The sequence below is a fragment of the Trichomycterus rosablanca genome, chromosome 8 (genome assembly GCF_030014385.1).
Source record: "Trichomycterus rosablanca isolate fTriRos1 chromosome 8, fTriRos1.hap1, whole genome shotgun sequence".
Taxonomy (NCBI): Eukaryota; Metazoa; Chordata; class Actinopteri; order Siluriformes; family Trichomycteridae; genus Trichomycterus; species Trichomycterus rosablanca.
In genome coordinates this window covers 19,848,732-19,872,669 of record NC_085995.1, presented here as the reverse complement: position 1 = coordinate 19,872,669, position 23,938 = coordinate 19,848,732, and the positions used below count along the sequence as shown (strand labels likewise).

The 23,938-nt window shown below is 40.8% G+C and overlaps 2 protein-coding genes across 2 annotated transcripts; both read left to right on the top strand.

The window, feature by feature from the left end:
• The first annotated feature begins 3,004 nt into the window (after positions 1 to 3,004).
• arl13a (ADP-ribosylation factor-like 13A) lies at positions 3,005 to 15,424 on the top strand. The gene is made up of 10 exons (XM_062999893.1): positions 3,005 to 3,030; positions 4,594 to 4,692; positions 6,263 to 6,333; positions 6,416 to 6,665; positions 9,327 to 9,432; positions 9,504 to 9,709; positions 12,888 to 12,990; positions 13,078 to 13,360; positions 14,698 to 14,814; positions 15,175 to 15,424. Exons 1-10 carry the CDS (start codon positions 3,005 to 3,007, stop codon positions 15,240 to 15,242), a joined length of 1,329 nt encoding a protein of 442 aa, XP_062855963.1. The 3' UTR covers positions 15,243 to 15,424.
• Positions 15,425 to 16,402: 978 nt separating this feature from the next.
• Positions 16,403 to 23,358, top strand: tmem35 (transmembrane protein 35). The gene is made up of 2 exons (XM_062999891.1): positions 16,403 to 16,599; positions 22,362 to 23,358. The coding sequence occupies exons 1-2, from the start codon at positions 16,480 to 16,482 to the stop codon at positions 22,722 to 22,724; spliced, it is 483 nt and encodes a 160-aa protein (XP_062855961.1). The 5' UTR covers positions 16,403 to 16,479; the 3' UTR covers positions 22,725 to 23,358.
• Positions 23,359 to 23,938: the final 580 nt, after the last annotated feature.

Here is a 23,938-nt window from a genome sequence, read left to right as displayed (position 1 = left end):
TAGCAGTGTGGATGGGTATTCCAGGCTTAAAGTCATAAATCAGCCATTAGCAAAGTAGGTCACTGGATTGTTTAGGGTTGTTTTTAACACACGTCCTGAATGTAATTTAGTAATTTGATCAGAACAGACACGAATTTACTAGCAGACTTGTGTTATTATCAGAAGTTACATGCTAACATGACAGACAGACTTAAGCTACATTTGGATGCTTGTCTAACTGTCTGCCTTGTTGACACCAATAACATGATACTTAAGGCACTCTGAGATACTGTACAACCGCACTTCCAAAAAAGTTGGGACGCTGTGTAAAATGTGAATAAATGTTTTTTCGCAGATTGGTGAACCTCTGCTCATATTTGCTTCTAAGAGACTCTCTAAAATGCTATTTTCATACCCAGTCATGTGATTTAGTTGCTAATTGTACCTCCAGCTGTTTTCTTTATTAGTACTACTTACTTTTCCAGCCTTTTGTTGCCCCGTCCCAACTTTTTGCCATCAAGTTTTAAATTAGTTAATAGTTTTTATGAAATTTCTTTTGTTGTTTTTTTAGATTTACCTTTTTTCTTCTATTTATTTATGCATTTTCACCCTTTTTCTCCTGATTTAGCATAGTCAATTTGTCTTCCGCTGCTGGGGATCCCTAATTGCATTAGAGGAGGGTATATTTGCTGCTCGCGTGCCCTCCGTGGCGTGCGCAGTCCTAGCGGACCCCTTCTTTACACCTGTGCCTCTTCATAGGCGCCTTTATTACTACTTCTTCCATTTATGAATAATGGTGGCCACTGTGCTCTTTGGGACGTGTAAAGCTGCAGCAATGTTTCTGTTCTACTAGGTTCTGTAGAACCTTCTCCAGATCTATGCCCTGACACAATCCTGTTTCTGAGGTCTGCAGATAATTCCTTTGACCCCATGGCTTGGAGTTTGCTTTGATAGCACTGTCAACTGTGGGACCTTATATAGGCAGGTGTTGGCAATCCCCAATCATCTCCAATCAATTGAATTTACCACAGGTGGACTCCAATTAAATTGTAGAAACATGTCAAGCAGTATCAGTGAAAACAAAATGCACTTTAGCTCACTTTTGGGTGTCATATCAGAGGGTGTGCACACTTGTGTACATATGATATTTTACATTTTGATTTTCAATAAATTAGCACCAATGTCTAAAAACCTGCTTTCACTTTGTCAATTTGGGATATTTTGTGTAGAATTTTCTGACACAAAATGAACTCAATCTATTACAGAATGAGTCTGTAATGTAATAAAGTGTGGAGAGCTCGGGTTTCCTCCCACAGTCCAAAGACATGGAAGTGATGTGAATTGAAGATACAAAATTGTCCATGACTGTGTTTGACATTAAACTTTGACATTGTACTGATGAATCTTGTGTAACTACCTGTCCTCTCATGAATGTAACCAAAGTGTGTAAAACATCCTAATAATAAATAAATAATACTTATTAATATACTATTGTGTAATGAATATACTATTGATTGGCTTCAAACTATTCACATTTAATACTCTACAAACAAGAATGGTTTATTAAAATATTTGAAGCAGTTAAACATTTTGGACAGGTGGGTAGCACTGTCGCCTCACAGCAAGAAGGTCCTGGGTTTGATCCCCAGGTGGGCGGTCCGGGTCCTTTCTGTGTGGAGTTTGCATGTTCTCCCCGTGTCTGCGTGGGTTTCCTCCGGGTGCTCCGGTTTTCTCCCGCAGTCCAAAGACATACAAGTGAGGTGAATTGGAGATACAAAATTGTCCATGACTGTGTTTGATATAACCTTGTGAACTGATGAATCTTGTGTAATGAGTAACTACCGTTTCCTGTCATGAATGTAACCAAAGTGTAAAACATGACGTTAAAATCCTAATACAGTAGACCCTTGAGTTATGAACCATTTACCATACGAACATTTTGGCTTACGAACGATCTTTTTCAACTTATCGTACGAACAAATTTCAGATTACGAACCGAAATTCGCAAAACACGTGACATCACGAACAAGTTGACTCCGACCCCCTCTCTCTCTCTCTCTCTCTCTCTCTCTCTCTCTCTCATATATATATATATATATATATATATATATATATACTGTATATATATATATATATAGTGAGCGAACTTTCGGACAGCGGATGGTATTTTTTTCTGTGTTTTCTTTATATTTTGTAAAATTCAATATTAAAATGGCCCCAAAAGAAGGTACAGAGAGAGCACAGTATTGAGAAAATGAATCTATTACTATTTTTTGTTGTATAATTACTCCTGCCAGTAGCTGTCACTGTGTATCAGACAGAGGGGGCAGTAAGTGAGAGAGAAGAAGGAAGTCGCTGAGTAAAGTATTCTTTCTTTCGTGCAATTACACCTACAAAATACAACACTTTTGAAATAAAGAAGCAAATAATAGAGAAATATGAGAGTTATTGTTGTTTCTGGTAGATACATTTTATAAAAAAAAGAAGGAAAGTTATTATGGTGTATGGTACAGCACACGTACTGTACTGAAATGTGGTGTGTTTTTTATGTACAGTACAGTACTACTGTGTATTGTTGTTTATTCTTGTTTATTATAGGAATGTCTATTCTATAATTTAAGATTTAAAGGAAAATATACTTGTATTTATAACAAAAAAAAAAAGACCAATTAAGACATTTATGGTTTGGGAGGTCTGTCACGGATTAATTCTATTTACATGATTTCTTATGGGAAAAATAGGTTTAACTAACGAACATTTTGACTAAAGAACAGCCCTTCAGAACCAATTAAATTCATAAGACAAGGGTCTACTGTAAACAAACAAACAATTTTGGACAGGTAGTCCAACCATTAAAAGGTAATAAAGTGAGCAGATGTCATGTAGCCATGGAACTGGTGAGACCTGTAAGCTTGTTTACTGCTTGGCTCCTCCCAGATGGCGAGACAGGATTAGCAGTGTAAATTGAGCCTGATTAGGATTCTGCTGCACTGTGCAAAATGCCACAGCAAAGGAAAACAGAAAAATGCAGATAAATTCGGATCTATTGCTGTAAGTAAATTGCTATTTTAATCTTTGGAATAAAAATGTATTTGTCTTATAGTACAGTGTCCTGTGGTTATACTATTTTGGTAATGTTTTAACTAATATCTGTACCATTTTACATTAAATAAAACATATAGCATTAAAATTTTAATAATTTATCTTTGGTTTAATAGTTTTAATATCATTATGATCTTTTTTTATTGGGTTTGCTTTGAATGAGTCTCATTACAACAGCATATGAGTTTGGGAATGGTGTCAACACTAAGTTTACTAAAAGATAATCACTGATGATTTGAAGAGCAAGGCTTTTTACTTAAAATTAACAATAAAAATAAAAAGCTCCATTTACAGAATTGGAACATTTTGTAAAATGCAGTAAAAAAAGATCTTAAATTCTTTTGATTTCTTTAACACAGAAATTACTTTCAATGTTTTGGCTGACCAACTTGATTGTACTTTGAATTTGATGCCTGCAACACACTCACACACAAAACAAATTAGCACAGGGCAAAATAAGAAAAAGAGTTTATCGAAGATTCAGGTTATACTGTTTTACATTCAACAATAAGCAAGTACGTTGGTAACAGGTGAGAGTACACTGATCAGTTATAACATTAAAACTGATGATAAACCACTGATGAAGGTCTAAAAGATGACCAACTCGAACAGCAGCAGTAGATGAGCGATCGTCTCTTACTTTACATCTACACTGTGGACCAACTAGGTAGGAGTGTCTAATAGAGTGGACAGTAAGTAGACACAGTATTTAAAAACTCCAGCAGCGCTGCTGTGTCTGATCCACTCATACCAGCACAACACACCCTAACACACCACCACCATGTCAGTGTCACTGCAGTGCTGAGAATGATCCACCACCCAAATAATACCTGCTCTGTAGTGAGTGGTCCTGGGAGAGTCCTGAGCATTGAAGAACAGCATGAAAGGGGGCTAACAAAGCATGCAGAAAAACAGATGGACTACAGTCAGTAATTGTAGAACTACAAAGTAAGTGGAGGTGATATAATGGACAGTGAGTGTAGAAACAAGGAGGTGGTTTTAATGTTATGGCTGATCAGTGTATCATGATTGGGCATAAAAGACCATGGGACATGGATCTAGCACTTATAACATAGTGAAAGATTCAAGGAATATTTAAACTTCCCCTGTCTGTTCATACATCTGAGTCTCTCACTGTCTTCAAAAGATGATTCAAAATTTGTTCTAACAGAGTTTCAGCACATTTGTATCCTTGGACTGTTGTCTACTTGAAATAGAGTAGGGAAATGTTTACTGCACTTCTGTAAGTCGCTCTGGATAAGAGCGTCTGCTAGATGCAGAAAATGTAAATGTAATGTATAGTACATCATGAAGAGGAGAATCAGACAGTAGTGACCACTGTTAAGCTCTTAAAGTCACATATTTCTAGTGAGGTAGTATATGTTATATATTACATTTTTATATGGGTAATCGGCTCTGCAGAAGTATATAATCGATTTTTGCGAGACAGCTTTCTTAACCAAGATGTCACAGTTTATGGGTGGGTGTAACCCTATTCTATTATCTGTTCAGGTTTGATATAAGAAGATGGTGCACTCCTCCTCAGCTCAGCATGTTCAATCTTATGAGCAACTGCTGCAACTGGGTCTCCAAACTTCAACAACCAACGAGGTACAAGTCAGATATAATCAAAGTGCTTTGAATAAAAAAAACATTCATTGATCATTTTTAAAGCAGATTTGTCCTGTAAGGACTATAAAGAGAAACTAAATGAAACAGAAAACTGCTAAAACAAATTAAAAGAAGGTGTGTGATTTAATACAAAACAGTTGAACATAAAGGAATAAAGCACAACAGTTTGTTCTTAGTAGTGCATTATTTTCTAATTATAACATGAGCGACATGATGGTTCGGGTAGCACTGACGCCTCACAGAAGGTCCTGGGTTCGATTCCCAGGTAGAGCGGTCTGGGTCCTTTCTGTGTGGAGTTTGCATCTTCTCCCCATGTCTCTGTGGGTTTCCTCTGGGAGCTCTGGTTTTTAATCCAATTATATTTACATTTACACAAACCCCATTTTTAGTAAAACTTACCATTCTTACCATTCAAATCTGATGGATGTAACACACTCAAAAAGTGGGAACAGAGGCGTGTATAGCACTGGGTTCCATCGGCTTTCCTAATAATGAGACTTTTTAATGGTTTGGGAACTGAAGACAGTATTGTTGCAGTTATGCAGGTGGAATTGTTCTCCATTTTTTCTTAATATGAAACTTCAGCTGTTTAAGGGTGTGTGGTCGCCATTGTCTGGTCCTTCAGTTCATGATGCACCATTATTTTTAATAGGAAACAGATCAGGGCTGCACACATGATCAATCAAAATCCAGAATTTACCAATTTAGTTTGTTTGTTTATTAGGATTTTTTTCCCCCCTTTTTCTCCCCACTTTTAGCGAATCCAATTTCTGCCCGTCAATCATCCTCTCACTAATGCTGGTGCAGTGCAGTACAGCGCTGTGTACGGAGAGCCACATCCTCTACCGCACTCCTTTCCCATCTCCGTGCAGGTGCCACCAACCAGCCACAGCCAGGACGTAATCGCACTAGTCAGAGAGAGTCCCCATCCGGCTTAATCCCGCCCCTATCTGAACAACAGGCCAATTGTTGTTCATGTGGCCGCTCATCCTCAGCCGGCAGGCAGAGCTTAGGTTCAATACGATGTATTCGAGATCTCTGCTCACAGCGTCTGTTTTTATCGCTGCGCCACCTGAGCGGTCGTTTATTAGGATTTTAACGTCATGTTTTACACTTTGGTTACATTCATGACAGAAACGGTAGTTACTCATTACACAAGATTCATCAGTTCACAAGGCTTTATTAAACACAGTGGACAATTTAGTGTCTCCAATTACCCTCACTTGCATGTCTTTGGACTGTGGGAGGAAACCGGAGCACCCGGAGTAAACCCACGTGGACACGGGGAGAACATGCACACTCCACACAGAAGGGACCCGGACGGTCCCAACTGGGGATCAAACCAAGGAACTTTTAATTTATTAATAAAACTCAATATCCAACATTAGAAAATAAGCTGTGAGCAGAGATCTCGAATTTTAACTCATCATTTCAGTTGATAATGGTTAATCAATTGAGAAAGCACAAGAATTAACAAATTACTTTTATTTTAACTGAACAAGTGATGCCCAGGCAAGAATAGTAATGTACACTTTTTGTAATTCTTTAGGGACATTACAGTTCTGGTGGTTGGGCTTGACAAGGCTGGTAAGACTTCTTGTATCAGAGGAATGTTGAGAGGTAAGCATCTACTACCCATGCAAATAAACTGTTTATAAAATGATTATCAACTAAAATATGTCTACATTTACTTTATATTTAGCACCATTTGGAGAGGTGGGTCCTACTCATGGATGCGTCCACAATGAGTTGCTGATTGAAAACTTTCTGGTAAACCTGCTGGACGTGAGTGGAAGTCCTGAAGCTCGGGCAGGCTGGAGAGAATATTATAGCGAGGCCCATGGAATAATCTTTGTGGTGGACTCCAGTGACAGACACAGAATAAAAGAGGTCAAAGACCTTCTGACAGACATGCTAAGACAGCCTAGAGTTGCTGGAAAACCCCTGTTGATGTAAGATATTATTTTACTGATTTTTATTTGTGGTTTAAATGTACCTGTTTTTGAAGTTTTCACTTACAAATGCAGAGTTTCTTACATTTACTTTGACTTTTCTTTGATTGCAGACAGTTTAAACCCAAAATATTTCATGTTTTATCTGCTCAGCTTCATTTTATTTGTTAATATACCTCCATTCCTGCAATACAGGCTTGCAACACATTCCAAAAAAAGTTCGGACGGGGGCAATTTAGGGCCAGTGAAAAAACTACATAATGATGTGATTCCGAACAGGTGATGTCTACAAGTGATTGTAATCATGGTTTGGTACAAAAGCAGCATCCAGGAAAGGCTGAGTCTTTGATGAGCAAAGATGATCAGAGGATCTCCAGTTTATCAACAAATGCATGAGAAAATTATTAAAATGTTTAAAAACAATGTACCTCAAAGAAAGATTGGAAGGGATTTGCATATTTCATATTTCTCTCTCTACAGTGCATAATATCATTAAACGATTTAAGGAATCAGGAGGAATTTCAGTGCATAAAGAGCAAGGGTGCAAGCTTAAGCTGAACGCTCGTGATCTTTGATCCCTCAGACGGCACTGCATCAAGAACCACCACTCAACAATAGCTGATATAACCACATGGGTGAGGGATTACTTTGGCAAACCTTTGTCAAGCACTACAATACAGAGTTACATGCACAAATGTCACTTGATACTTTACTGTGCAAAAAAGAAGCCTTATGTCCAGAAGCGGCATTGACTTCTTTAGGCTCGGAGGCATCTAGGATGGACCATCACACAGTGGAAACGTGTATTGTGGTCAGATGAATCAGCATTCCAGGTCTTTTTTGGACAAAAAGGACGCCGTGTGCTCCAGACCAAAGACGAAAAGGACCATCCAGACTGTGGGGCTGTGTCAGTGCCCTTGACAAAGGTCATTTACACTTCAGTAAGAATTAGTGCAGAAAAGTACATTGAGATCTGCCTTCAAGACGTCATTTTCCAGGGACGTTCATGCATTTTTCAACAAGACAATGCAAAACCACATGCTGCACACATTACAAAGGCATGGCTGCAAAAGAAGAGGGTACGGGTACTGGACTGGCCTGCCTGCAGTCCTGACTAGGGCTGTCGCGCTAACCGCAATTTTGAAATACCGCGGTATAGACCAGCCAACCGCAGGGCATGCCAAGCAACCGCAACACCGCGATGTTCACGTTTTTTCTTTCTTTCTTTCTTTCTTTTTTTTTTTCTTGATGCAGGGTCCATCTTGCTTTTCGCTTACAATCGGGCGTAATAAATGTTAAATAAATTTATAATGAAAATGAGCTAAGAGTGTCATTTTCCTGCCACCTGTTTGCATCCGTTGCTGCTGAGTGTCAGGCTTTGTGTTTTAAGATGGAAACAATGGCAACATTAATTAAAGGCAAGTTTATTAATGATCAAATTGAGTTCACACTCAATAAAATACTTGTAATTTAGACTATATTCAAAGAGCCTTGGCGTACTAAAACACTTAATGATGGTTAATATGGCATTGCAGCCTGCAAAAATTCTCTTGCTGGCTTGCTGGAATGATTTAAATGTATTTTTTCGTTGAAGAAAAATGTATTGAAACGAATATTAACTTAAAATGTAGTATATATTGTTATGTCAATTATACCTAATAAATAGATGGTTAATAGTGGCGCGATAACCAGGCTAGTTTCCTCTGCTATCTAAAGTCGCATGCAGGTACAGTACGTGTGTATTAGTGCAACGAGCACCATCAGAGAGAGTTGTTAGTGCCGCCGGGAACATCGCATACCCCACTCGGATCCTCTCTCAAACCACATCAGGTGAACATGTTGGTTTTTCTAGCGCGCATGATAACGCAGGTTTAAGGTCTTACAGACTTTATTCTTTATTGTAAACGAAAGGTTTTGTTTTATTTATTTATTTATTTTTTTACCATATTTTGATTAGATGTGCATTTAAAATATTTAGCCTAAACAGTTTGCTTTTTTTTCGTTTCGCAGTGCATATCTTACACAGAAGCTTAATTTAAACCTTTTTTTAATAGAGAAAAGCCGTGCATTCTTATTGTGCATCCATGCTCTGTTCTGTATTTAACAATAAACACGCATTTGATTTGTCTTAAAGCTGTCTCATCTTTGTCATTATAAAGCAATAATATACCGAATCATAGCCTAACAATAAAGCTTGTTTATATAGCTCTAAAATCCAGATAAATTAAGTAATTTTCAAAAACAAAAAAAATGGCGATATTATTGCATACCGCAGTGTTGAACCACGCTAAATACCGCAAGGGGAAATTCTTTCACTGCGACAGTCCTGACCTGTCCCCAATAGAGAATGTGTGGAGAATTTTGAAATGAAAAATGCGACAACGACGACCCCGTACTGTTGCACATCTTATGACGTGTTTGCAGGAAGAATGGGACAAAATAAAAGCTGAAACACTAAATCACTTGGTCTCCTCGGTGCCAAAACGTCTATTAAGTGTGGTGAACAGAAATAGCAACATTACAAAGTGGTAAATGCTTTACTGTCCCAACTTTCTTGGAATGTGTTGCAGGCCTGAAATCCAGGAATGGATGTTTATTAATAAATGTTTGAATTAAAAATGTTGTAGTACAAATGAATTATCAGGTATGTTTCGTTTACAGAATGGCCAATAAACAGGACAAGATGAATGCCTTGCTGGGAAGTGAACTGATAGAGGTTCTGTCCCTGGAGAAGCTGGTCAATCAGAGCCAGAGTCTGTGCCATATTGTGAGTACCACATCTAAAGACTAAAGCAAAGTATTTCTGTAAAGTAACTCTTGAGATTTTGTTTTCTAAAGGAACCGTGCTCTGCCTTAATGGATTCACGTCGATGGTCAGACAGGAAAACTCTGCGAGGTCTTAGGTGGCTCCTGAGGGCTGTGTGCCTCGACTACTCGAAACTCTGTGCCCGTGTAGTCAGGGACAGTAGAAGGCCACCGGGAACAAAAGAGAGGGAAAGAAATGGAAAAACAGAAAAGACACAGAAGAAAAATAAAGCTGAAAGGTAAGAGCATATTGTGGGTATCCAGATGTAGTGTTGCTAGTCTTTCTGGCCAGATGTAACCTTTTAATAATACACTTCTGGAGAAGGTTTTTAAAAGCTGTAAGTAAACTGCGGCCAGATCTAGAACTATATTCTGATTTCTTGTAGTTCATCTACACCGATTAGGCATAACATTATGACCACCTTCCTAATATTGTGTTGGTCCCCCTTTTGCTGCCAAAACAGCCCTGACCCGTCGAGGCGTGCTGTGGTATCTGGCACCAAGATGTTAGCAGCAGATCCTTTGACTCCTCTAAGTTGTGAGGTGCGGCCTTCATGGATCTGACTTGTTTGTCCAGCACATCCCACAGATGCTTGATTGGATTGAGATCTGGGGAATTTGGAGGCCAAGTCAACACCTCAAACTCGTTGTTGTGCTCCTCAAACCATTCCTGAACCATTTTTGCTTTGTGGCAGGGCGCGTTATCCTGCTGAAAGAGGCCACAGCCATCAGGGAATACCGTTTCCATGCAAGGGTGTACATGGTCTGCAACAATGCTTAGGTAGGTGATACATGTCAAAGTAACATCCACATGGATGGCAGGGCCAAGGTTTCCCAGCAGAACATTGCCCAAAGCATCACACTGCATCCGCCGGCTTGCCTTCTTCCCATAGTGCATCCTGGTGCCATGTGTTCCCCAGGTAAGCGACGCACACGCACCCGGCCATCCACGTGATATAAAAGAAAACGTGATTCATCAGACCAGGCCACCTTCCCATGCTCACGTACCCATTGTTGGCGGGTTTCGGTGGTGGACAGGGGTTAGCATGGGCACCCTGACTGGTCTGCGGCTATGCAGCCCCATAGGCAACAAACTGTGATGCACTGTGTATTCTGACACCTTTCTATCAGAACCAGCATTAACTTCTTCAGCAATTTCAGCTAAAGTAGCTCGTCTGTTGGATCGGACCACACGGGCCAGCCTTCACTCTGTAGTGCATCATTGAGCCTTGGCCGCCCATGACCCTGTCGCTGGGTTACCACTGTTACTTCCTTGGACCACTCTTGATAGATACTGACCACTGCAGACCGGGAACACCCCACAAGAGCTGCAGTTTTGGAGATGCTCTGACCCAGTCGTCTAGCCATCACAATTTGGCCCTTGTCAAACTCGCTCAAATCCTTACACTTGTCCATTTTTCCTGCTTCTAACACATCAACTTTGAGGATAAAATGTTCACTTGCGGCTCACTAATGTTCACTAATATGTCCCACCCACTAACAGGTGCTGTGATGAAGAGATAATCAGTGTTATTCACTTCACCTGTCAGTGCTCATAATGTTATGCCAAATGATAGATTGGCATCCTGTCCATGGTGTATTCTTGTCTTGCATCCAGTGTTTCCAGTTAAGCTGGTCGATCAGGATAAAGTGGTTATTAAAGATAATATGATACAGGGTGGGGCATAAAGATCTCCCACATTTGGAGTGGGCACCGTATGGGCTGTAGTGGCAGTAGAGAGGCGGGACAGGTTTCATTCGGTAGGCTAGGCTCTACCATTTTGTTGAAATGTTGGAGAACTTTCTGTGCCCGAAACTGGATGACTTGGATACAGAACATGTATGGTTTCAGCAGGATGGGGCCACAGCTCACACAGCACGACGTTCGCTTGGAGTGTTGAGGGAAATGTTTCCTGGGCATTTGATCTCTTTAAGGGGAGACGTGGGGTGGCCGGCAAGGTCACCAGATTTAAGCCCTTGTGACTTTTTCCTTTGGGGATACCTAAAGGAAAAGGTTTTCCGACATCGTCCTCGAACTCTTGAGGATTTAAAGGAAAGGATCCGAGAGGAAATCGACGCAATACCACCTGAGATGACACGGAGAGTCTTGGAGAACTTCCGGGAACGACTCCATCAATGTATTGCCAACAACGGCCGCCATTTGTCTGATATAATTTTTAAAACCCATTAAAACAAAACTGTTTTTTATGTACTTTTCAGAAATATAAGCATTTTTTTTTCTAGATAGTTGGGTTCTTTTGGTAGATTCATTCAAAATGTGGGAGATCTTTATGCCCCACCCTGTATATATATATATATATACTGTGTATATATACAGTATATATACTGTGTATATATATATATATATATATATATATATATATATATATATATATATATACGTATATACTGTATATACACACACATATATAAGTTGTGATGCTGAATTCACACACACACACACACATATATATATATTCAGCATCACAACTTAAATACAAACGTCCTCCAGACATGTGACCCTGTTAAAAGATCAGGTCTGGCTCTGTCGATCTGATTTTTGGCTGCCCTATATACAGTCGAGGTCAAAAGATTACTTCCACTTGTATGGGGTGACTTACAGAAGTGCTTCCATAGTGAACATTACATTACTCTAGTTTAAGTAGACAACAGACCAAGAACACAAATCTGCTGTTCAATCCCCACCACTGCCAGGATGCTGCTGTTGGGACCTTGAGCAAGGCCCTCAACCCTCTATTGCTCAGATTGTACACTGTAACTGTACTGTAAGTCACTTTGGATGAAAGTGTCTGCTAAATGCTGAAAATGTAAATGTAAAGAGAACGCAGCAGTGGGATGATGTAGCAGCATTTAAGTTGGTTAAAAAACAGGTGAGCAGCTGCATTTTGTATGAGTTATAAGGGTTTAATAGTGGACATAGGAGCACCTGCCAGGAGGGAGTTACAGTACTCCAACCGTGAGATTACAAGTGACTGTACAAGAATCTGAGTGGCTTCCATGAAGAGAAATGGACAAATCTTCCTGATGTTGTAGAGGGGGAACCGGCTCGATCTTGTCATGTTGGCTACATGAGAAGAGAAGTTCAGCTGGTTATCCAGGACAACACCAAGGTTTCGAGCAATATCAGATGGTCTGATCTGGGAGTCATCAAGAGAGATGACTAGATCCTGGGTTGTAGATTGGAGAATTTAAGTCAAATACAATTTAGAACCTTTTATCCTTCTAACTTTTATGTTTTATGTTTGACCCAGCATATACAGTATGTTATGAAAACCCACAATAAACTAATGCTGGTTGGTTGAGGTTTTGTAAGAAAGGAAACCATAAAACAGGAAACATTGATCTTGCAAGAGGGTTGTGAAACAAGCTGTCAGTATCAATATCTTGTCTGTGCAGAACAAAAGCCAGTAAACCAGAAATCTGCCAAGTACCACACCCTCAGCAGAAAGAACAAAAAACTGGAAGGTCCCTCCAACCAATCAGAGATATTCTTAAAAAGGTAAACAAAAAAAAAATACACTAATTTGATTGTATACAGTTTTAATGCCTTAGACTAAGCTTAACTATGCAAACTTATTGATTACAGGAGAACTCCTTTCAAAAGAAAATGAAGAAAAAGAAATTAAATGTAAAAATTAAAAGGAAAAGTGTGAAAAAAGGCAGCAAGACTAATGATGGAGGAAAAGAGCCTGTAGAAGAGGAGGTGGAAGGAAACGAGGTGGAGCAGGACCATAACTGTCTAAAGGAAAAGGCCAACAGTGCCCTGTTGCCACAGAAATCCTTAAAGATAAAACCCAAAGCAAAGGTGAAGGTGGAGACTTTGGATCATCCAGAATCCTCAGAGAAAGATACATCGAATACAACAAACGGTATTGTTCACATTTTATTACAATGTTTAGGGGTGGCACAGTATTGTAGTGGGTAGTTCTGTCATCTCACAGGCTGGCCAGGGTTCTTTCTGTGTGGAGTTTGCATGTTCTCCCCGTGTCTGCGTGGGTTTCCTCCGGGAGCATCGGTTTTCTCCCACACTCCCAAGACATGCAGTCAGGCCAATTGGTACTACAACCCCAAATTAGAAAAAGTTGGGACAGTATGGAAAATGCAAATAATAAAACATTGACTTTTATTTGCACGGTGGCTAAGTGGGTAGCACTGTCGCCTCACAGCAAGAAGGTCCTGGGTTCAATCCCCAGGTGGGGCGGTCCGGGTCCTTTCTGTGCGGAGTTTGCATGCTCTTCCCGTGTCTTCGTGGGTTTCCTTCGCGTGCTCCGGTTTCCTCCCACAGTCCAAAAACATGCAGCCAGGCTAATTGGAGACACTGAATTATCCTTTAGGTGCCTAGTCGCTAGGATGCATAAACCAGTGCATTGTAATGCGGGTCCCAAGCCCGGATAAATAGGGGGGGTTGTGTCAGGAAGGGCATCCGACGTAAAAACTGTGCCAAATCAATAATGCGGATCACGATCCGCCGAGGAAATAGCTAGATAGAGACTTTTACTTTTATTTCATTGCAGACAGGATGAATCTGAGATATTTCATGTTTTATCTGCTTAACTTCATTTCATTTATTAATAAACATCCATTCCTGCATTTCAGGCCTGCAACGCATTCCAAAAAAAGTTGGGACACTAAAGCATTTACCACTGTGTCATGTTGCCATTCCTTTTCACCACACTAAGACGTTTTGGCACCGAGGAGACCAAGTGATTTAGTGTTTCAGCTTTTATTTTGTCCCATTCTTCCTGCAAACACGTCTTAAGATGTGCAACAGTACGGGGTCGTCGTTGTCGCATTTTTCGTTTCAGAATTCTCCACACATTCTCTATCGGGGACAGGTCAGGACTGCAGACAGGCCAGTCCAGTACCCGTACCCTCTTCTTCCACAGCCATGCCTTTGTAATGTGTGCAGCATGTGGTTTTGCATTGTCCATGATTACAATCACTTTCACCTGTTTGGAATCACATCATTACTAGCCCTAAATTGCCCCCGTTCCAACTTTTACTGGAATGTGTTGCTGGCCTGAAATGCAGGAATGGAGGTATATTAATAAATGAAATTAAGTTATGCAGACAAAACATGAAATATCAAATAAAAGTCAAAGTAAATGTAAGGAACACTGCATTTTTATTTTATTTGCATTTTCCATACTGTCCCAACGGTTTCTGATTTTGGGTTGTATAACAGTTTAATAAAACTGTTTTACAGCAAAAGGAGAAAAGAAGAAAAAGAAAAAGGTGCTTAAAGGAAAACGGAAAAATAGGATAAACACAGAAGAAATGCCTGCAGCATATAGACAGCCTGCTGACCTGTCTGCCACTTTTGGTGAGTCTTACTTGATTCTCTCATACATTCAAATCATAATGGTATGTTTTATTAATGCTTTCTTATCTAAGCTCTATTAAATGGAGTTCTGAAAACCAGTCCTGGAGGCCCACTATTTTCCACCGTTTCAAGGTTTCCCTGCTCATAACACAGCTGATGCAGCTGATGAGCTAATCCATGAGTTTGATTAAGTGTGTTTCAAGCAGAAAGAGCTTAAACTTAGCAGGGTGGTAAGTCACGAGGACTAAAATTAAGATATCCTGCCATAAACTACACTATAAAAATATAACATCAGGGGTGGGCAAGTCTTATCTAGACTCTCAGCAGATTAAATTATTTCGTTCATCTGTTTCCCGGTAGACCTTTACAGAAAAGCAATTCTGGCCCTAAAAGCCAGACAGGATCAAAGCTTGGTGCCAGAGCAGTAAGAAGACTAAAAATAGAAAGACCATACAAGGACGTCTGTAACACGTACGAACTGAAAGCACAACAGAAACATCGAGCTGAAGTCTACAGGAGTCTAACAATGGAGAAATGTACAGTGTTTCACTATAGACGTTTAAATGAATTCCAGTTTAAATTCAATGTTGTTTGTGATATCCTGGATAATCAAGATCTGTATTTAAAATAAAAAGATTACCATGTTGTGTATTGGAGTGCATTTGAGTTATTCAGTGTTGGATTATAACTACTATTTTTCTGGAATTAATTATAATAAGTTATAAGTTCATATGAGACTATTACCTTTCTATATACACTGATCAGCCATAACTATATATATATTAAAAGAACATAGCCACATGGGTTTAGGAGTACATCAAGTAAAAGCCGTACATCAATGAGTTCTCTGGGCCCGAGCTCAAATGGTCCGAAAGACAGTGTAAGCATGTCCATGGTTCAGTTTGTTTTCTGAAAGAATGGATGTCAGGTTCTCATTGCCAAAGATGAAAAGGACCATCCAGACTGTTATCAGTGAAAGCTGCAAAAGTCAACATCTGCGTGTGTGTGAAGGTACCATTAACGAGGAGGCGTATATTGGGATTTTAGAGAGACTCATGCGGCCATCAAGGCGACGTCTTTTATCAGGAAGGATGATTATTAGAGCAAAATGATGCCAAGCCTCGTTCTGTATGTGCTGTAACTGTAGGACAAACAGTGTGTGTGTCAGGGGCGGCTCCGGGGGTACCTCCCTGAAATGAGTTTTTGCAACTTGGGATGGCTGTAATTTACCCATTGAACGGGTCACCTTGGCCATCATCGCAACAATTGCCCCCCCCTGAGAGATTTGGCAGGAGCCGCCACTACAAACAGTGTGTGTGTGTGTGTGTGTGTGTGTGTGCTTGACTGGCCTGCTTGCAGTCCAGATCTTAGTTCACTCTGATGTGTAAACTGTCAAGTAAAGTAATTGCAGACTTATTTGTTTACATCCTCACAGTTCCAAACAGAAGCGTTGCCCTCAAAACATGCGCGCTTATTTCTTCTATGTACAACAGCGCCCCCTCCTGTCTGAAATTAAGTAATGCAAGAAGGGCACTTCGCCATGTTTGATCTGATTACATTACATCCCATCCCATCCCCCCTCAGCATCTTTAATACAGGACACTGAGCAGACTGTTGAGACAGCTGATGCTACACAGCCGGCTTTTCAGCCAGTCCTGAACAAAAATGGCATCTCCGAGGACGATAACAATAGTCGCTCTGTCTTTTGCACTGGGGCTCTTTTTCGTCTTCATGGGCACCATTAAACTCACACCGCGTTTAAGCAAAGATGCCTACAGTGAAATGGTAAGTGTGGAGGGTTAAACCGCAGTGCTGCACAATATCAGAAGCGGTGTGCGAGATGAGTGCGCCTGAAATTGCGGGTTTTATTACATTTGTGTAATATCATATGCTTGTTGTGTTGATGATAGCATTTATAGTACACTATATTTCTAGTGAAGTCTTAATAAAACACAGCCGCAGCAGTGTGTGCCTGAAACCACTACATTGCGGTTTAACACTTACCTATTGCAATTTGGGACAAAGCCATTGTTTAATTAGCGCTGTGCTGAAAATTGCAGTATAAATTAACACATACTCTGATTTTTTTACTCGCTTTAAAGCACATTTATACTTATTATTACGTTTTTATTTTGGTACAGTATTACTAAGTAAATGTGCTTTTTTTGTCGGTGTTTTGGTATATCTGGTGCATCTGCACATAGATGCTAATAACGTTAGCTCTGTACTATTCAGTATGACGACGCCGCATATTATCAGCATATTATATATGCATATGTTTTACTTTATAGTCCCGGTTTGTTCTAATTAGACCAGTTATAAGAAAAATAAAAGTAAAATTTACTATAAAATGCTGGTATTTAATTATTACCCTTGCAGTTTCCCAACGACGTGTCTTACACATCATTTTCTATTCTGCGCATGCGTGTGTCTGTAATACGTTCTAATTACGTTCTATTCAGGGTCGCGGTGGGTGCGATTTTGTCTGGGTGAAGGGTAGGAAACACCCTGGACAGGTCTAAAGTCCATCGCAGGGCAACCACACAACAATGATACTACAATAAGGTGGCACAGTGGGTAGCACCGTTGCCTCTCAGCAAGGTCCTGGGTTTCATTCCCAGGTGGAACAGATTCTGTTTTTTTCTGTATGGAGTTTGCATGTTCTCCCTGTGTAGTGGAAATGGCATGATACTAGTATCTTAGTAGTGTCAAGTGAAATTTATTCGTATAGCGCTTTTTACAATGGACATTGTCTCAAAGCAACTTTACAGAATCCAGGACCAACAGACCAAAAACCCCTGCTGAGCAAACCGAGGGCGACAGTGGGAGGGAAAACCTCCCTTAAAATTACAGGAAGAAACCTTGAGAGGAACCAGACTCAGCAGTGACCCATCCTTCTTGGGTGGCCTGGAGGATACTTTAAATAAATAAGATTTAAACAAATCATAGAAACACAATATTAAATTGAACTGAAAGTTATAACTAGAGTTCTTCATTATTCAGTCCAGTCTGTGATGAAGTCCATTGTAACTTGTAAGTTCTGGACATTTTTGGTGCAAACATGCCAGGTCTCCGTCACATCTAGTAGAAGCAGCATTGTTGGCACTGCAGTCTCGACTTGCAGTCTTTAACCTCGAGAGGGTGAACAGGTTTCCATCAGAACCACCTCGGGGTATCTTATTGTTCAGACATTGGTACCCCGAATATCATTTTGACATTATGTGACCACTGCCACAACACAAAAACTGCACTGTTTTATCTGAACTGTGGGCTCCAACTAATGCCTGTCATGTTTTGCCTGATCGTTTGCTTAGTAGGTTAACCACATGATTTTAATGTTTGACTTTCATATAGTAATTTAGGTAGAAACCAAATCAGTATTCAAAATAATTGAGTTGCAGTTGTTTCTTTAGCATTGTCTATGGCAGACATAGGTCTTAAGTGGTTTCACCTTTTGTTATAGACTAATGGTAATAATGCTATTAAACAATTCACTGTTAATTATTTGTTGGCTGTTGTCGGGAAAAAATCCTAGCAACACGAATGCAGCAACAAAAGTGGTTGATTTGAAACAACAGCCACTATTATGTAAAAGCCAGATGAGGAACTATAAGGTTCTATAAGTGGCCATGATAGGATATAGCATTGTGTGTGTTTTACCTTCCATCTCTTTCCTTATTATTTATTTTATTTTTCTTATTTATTTCTTATTTCTTATTATTATTATTTTTTAATTATATTTTTCTCCCCTTTTTCTCCCCCTTTAGCTCGTCCAATTGCCCGATTGCGTCATGCTTCCTCTCTGCCTATGCCGATCCCTGCTCTGACCGAGGAGATCGAAGCTAACCCACGCCCGGCACGTGGGCAGCAAGCCGCATGCATCTTATCACCCACACATTGACGAGTGTTGTGCCACCTAGCGTTGTGTACGGAGAGACACACCCTAAGAGCACTCCTTCCCCATCTCTGAGCAGGCGCCTCTAATCAGCCAGCAGAGGTCATAATTGCACCATTATGGCAGAGAGAGACCCATATCCGACTTCGTCCCGCCCACCTGAACAACCGGCAAGGCAGAGCTGAGATTCGATATGATGTATTCGAGATCCCAGTCTGGTTGCAGCGTTTTTACCGATGCGCCACCTGAGTGGCTTCCTTATTTTGTTATAATAAGACAGCATGATGAGCATTCTCTTTTTGAGACATGTGACATCACAGAGTTTATAGATTTGGTGTAAAGTGTACATAAGTGTACAGACTTAATACACTATATTGTATCGCTGGACCAATAATACCCATATTAAAATACCCAAATTAAAATATAATGGGCCGCTCAGGTGGCGCAGCGGTAAAAACACACGCTGGAACCAGAGCTGGGATCTCGAATACATCGTATCGAATCTCAGCTCTGCCTGCCGTCTAAGGCTGAGCGGCCACATGAACAACGGTTGGCCTGTTGTTCAGATATGGGTGGGATTGAGCCGGATGGGGTCTCTCTCCCATGACTGGCTGATTGATGATGCCTGCACAGAGATGAGAAAAGAGCGCTCTCAGGGTGTGTCTCTCCATACACAATGCTGAGCTGCACTGAACTCGTCAAAGTGCAGGTGATGAGATGCATGCGGCATGCTGCCCACGTGTCGGAGGGGGTGTGGGTTAGCTTCGTTCTCCTCAATCAGAACGGGGATCGGCATTGGTGGAGATGAAGCCTGATGCAATTGGGCAATTGGACGAGCTAAAAGGGGGAGAAAATGCATAAAGAAAAATATATATAATAAATCTGTTGAACCTATTTACTATACGAAGGGGCGGCACAGTCGCCTCACAGAAGATGGTCCTGGGTTCGATTCCCAGGTGGAGTGGTCCAGGTCCTTTCTGTGTGGAGTTTGCATGTTCTCCCCGTGTCGGTGTGGGTTTCCTCCTGGAGCTCCGGTTTCCTCCCGCAGTCCAAAGACATGCAAGTGAGGTGAATTGGAGATACAAAATTGTCCACGGCTGTGTTTGACATTAAAGACTTGAACTGATGAATTTTGAGTAACCAGCAACTACCGTTCCTGTCATGAATGTAACCTGTGTGTGTAAAACATGACATTAAAATCCTAATAAATAAATAAATATTTACTACACAAGAAAGGTTACCTTTACAGTAATCCTTACAGCGCAGAAGATTGTTTGTTATCCATTCACCTTAAATAAATAGACCCAAAGATAAGCACAATTCCCCCTTTTATGACACTCATGAGTATTCCTATAGTTAATTTTATTAGACTGGGCTTACTCAGCTGTAGCTATAAGCAGCATTCTAATGTTGATGATGGGCTATAACACATGACATCTTACTGTAAATATTGCAAGCATAGGCAATTTTGCATGAACTATAGGGTCAGTGTCATCCTAGAATACAAGAATACTTGGGTCCACAAAGTTGAATTAGTTCATCTGGACACAAGTTTGTTGTAGAGATACGTTTCTTCACTCATCCAAGTGACTTCTTCAGTCTGAGCTGGTGGTGAATACCCCAACCTTATATGCAAATGATTTGCATAACGACCGATCACTGCCCATTGCATAACAATGAAACCGGTAATCTGGTCCATATGCAAATCACAGTGACCATTAATTACAATGGCCATGTGTGCTTTTCATATATGATTGGGGTATAGGTCCTATTACGGCATTGTAAGATGGTGAGAGATGTACTCTCAGGTTCCCCCCTTGGTTCAGGGATGGTCGTTCCCTCTTCACATAGATGGCCTCTTTGACTCCTCGTTCAAACCAGCTTTCCTCCTTGTCAAGGATCTGCACATCGTCACCATTAAAACTCGCTGGTTTGCAGGTGAGTGTAAACCGCGGAGTCCCGGCCAGAAAAGGTCAATCTTCGATGTTGGGCCATCTGTTTCGCCAGTGGTGGTTTAGTGTCCCCGATGTACAGTTTTTGGCAATCCTCCCGGCACCTAACAGCATACACTACAGTACGTTACTCTGTAGCCACAAGTGTACGATGTGGCTTTAAAGGGATGCAAATTGTCAGCAACAAGCTGATCAGATACTCTAATAAACTGTAGCAATCATGTAACTATGCTCTAGTGATTTGTTTGGTTCTTTTTTGACCCCTCTTATCAACAAGGCTTTCTCCCTGTCTGGCGCCAACAGCCATGCCATGGTCAAAGATTACAGTTCATGTTTTCTTCCCTTTCCAAGCTTGATGTAAACAATAATGAAATGTGTGCATTGTGCTGCCACCACATTACTGGCTGATTGGTCAAAGACATCAGTGAGCAAGTATGCAGGTGTTCGTATTAATTTTGATGAGACAGTGGTTGTATAGTGGGTAGAGCTTTGGGCTGTCAACGTAAAGGTTGAGAGTTTGAATCCCAGCTCTGCCATGCAGCCACTGTTGGGCCCTTGAGGAAGGCCCTTAGCCCTCTCTGCTCAAGGGGTGCCATATGATGGCTGACCCTGCGCTCTGACCCCAGCTTCCAAACAGGCTGGGATATTTCATTGTACTCTACGTCTGTATATGTATATACACTGATCAGCCATAACATTAAAACCACCTCCTTGTTTCTACACTCACTGTCCATGTTATCAGCTCCACTTACCATATAGAAGCAGTAGTTCTATAATTACTGACTGTAGTCCATTTATTTCTCTACATACCTTTTCAACCTGCTATCACCCTGTTCTTCAATGGTCAGGACCCCCGCCGGACCACCACAGAGCAGGTATTATTTGGGTGGTGGATCATTCTCAGCACTGCAGTGACACTGACGTGGTGGTGGTGTGTTAGTGTGTGTTGTGCTGGTATGATTGGATGAGACACAGCAGCGCTGCTGGAGTTTTAAAATACCATGTCCACTCACTGTTCACTCCTACCTAGTTGGTCCACCTTGACGATGTAAAGTCAGAGGCGCTCGTTCATCTATTGCTGCTGTTTGAGTTGGTCATCTTCTAGACCTTCATCAGTGATCACAGGACGCTGCCCACAGGGTGCTGTTGGCTGGATTTTTTTGGTTGGTGGACTATTCTCAGTTCAGCAGTGACAGTGAGGTTTTTACAAACTCAATCAGCAGCGCTGCTGTGTCTGATCCACTCATACCAGCACAACACACACTACCACACCACCACCATGTCAGTGTCACTGCAGTGCTGAGAATGATCCACCACCCAAATAATACCTACTGTGTGGTGGTGCTGTCGGGGTCCTGACCATTGAAGAACAGCATGAAAGGGGGCTAACAAAGCATGCAGAGAAATAGATGCACTACAGTCAGTAATTGTAGAACTACAAAGTGCTTCTATATGGTAAGTGGAGCTGATAAAATGGACAGTGAGTGTAGAAACAAGGAGGTGGTTTTAATGTTATGGCTAATCGGTGTATATAGAGTTCAAACTGTGTAAGCATTTAAAAAAACCCTGCTCAATAGTGGGGCAAGTATAAATTTAGTTTCAAAAATGGTAACAGGCTGCAAATGCCCTGCAGAGTTCAGGCCTAATGGTTTAACTGAAATGTTTCTGCCTGCTTCTCATTTTATTTATTTATTTTTCAGAAAAGGGCCTATAAGACGTACGCGAAGGCCCTACCTGGTTTGAAGAAGCTGGGCATCACCTCAGTGCTTTTGCGCAAGGTCATCGGGACTGTAGAAGTAGCGTGTGGCGTGGTGCTGACGCTCGTCCCTGGAAAACCCAAGGATGTAGCCAACTTTCTCCTTCTGCTGGTCATGCTGGCTGTGCTCTTCTTCCACCAGCTGGTCGGCGACCCTCTGAAACGCTACGCCCACGCCCTGGTGTTCGGCATCCTGCTCACCTGCCGCCTCCTGATCGCTCGCCAAAGTGACGAGCGGCCCGAGAGGGAGGAACAGCGAGAGGAGCAGGTCAACGCCCAGGAAAAGAACAAAGTCAAAATTTCTTAGCTCGTCTGTTTCCGAATGCATGAGCTGTGGAAAGAGATGTGGACGTTTGCGGATTAGCAGATGTGGTGTTACGATAACGACGTTATGCACAAAAGGTCTTCATACCCATACAAGCTGTTACACCGTACAGTTTTTTATTTTAGCGTTCTATTGAAAAATCCTGAGCTTGCAAGTGAAAAATCCTTATTATGGTAACATTGAGCTCTTTGTTAGAAGATCAGAATGCTCATTTACAACGACACTGTAACATCACTGTTATTATCATTATTGATCACTTGAATTTTTATTCTCTTTCTGCATTTTAGAGTGTAGGCACATACTGTTTTTATTCCATTCCATTATAATATCACTTAAAAATATAAATTCCAAAAAGGACAGCATCACAGCAAATGCCATGCAAGTAAAAATACATTCTACTGTTGTTTTCTGTTCATGTAACTCAGTAAGATGCTTCACTTGTAAGACGAATCGAGTCGGTGCATGATAATGCTGTTGTTGTTTGGACCTGCTGTTTTGTCAGTACTCAAATTTAATTTGTTTACACATTATTGCTCTTTTTAAATGGCAAATATGCCAACATGTTTGTTACCAGGTTTTGTTTGTCATTACTTGTAAAAGTTCAATAAAGATATTGACACCCTTACGACTTGCACTAACATTTTTTTATATTTAAAAATATTGCATCATTGCATTCACATATATTTACACTGAGCAGCCGTAACATTAAAACCACCTCATTGTTTCTTCACTCACTGTCCATTTTATCAGCTCTACTTAACATATAGAAGCACTTTGAAGTTCTACAATTACTGACTGTAGTCCATCTGTTTCACTACATACCTTTTCAACCTGCTTTCACCCTGTTCTTCAATGGTCAGGATCCCCACAGGACCACCACAGAGTAGGTATTATTTGGGTGGTGGATGATTCTCAGCACTGCAGTGACACTGACATGGTGGTGGTGTGTTAGTGTGTGTTGTGCTGGTATGAGTGGATCAGACACAGCAGCGCTGCTGAAGTTTTTAAATACCATGTCCACTCACTGTCCTCTCTAATAGACACTCCTACCTAGGTGGTCCACCTTGTAGATGTAAAGTCAGAGACGATCGCTCATCTCTCTTGGAAAAGCTGATTCTTACAATTTCTCAGAACCCCGAGCTATAACACAAGTTTAAAAGTGAAACAGTGAATTCAGAGTGAATATACTGCACTGC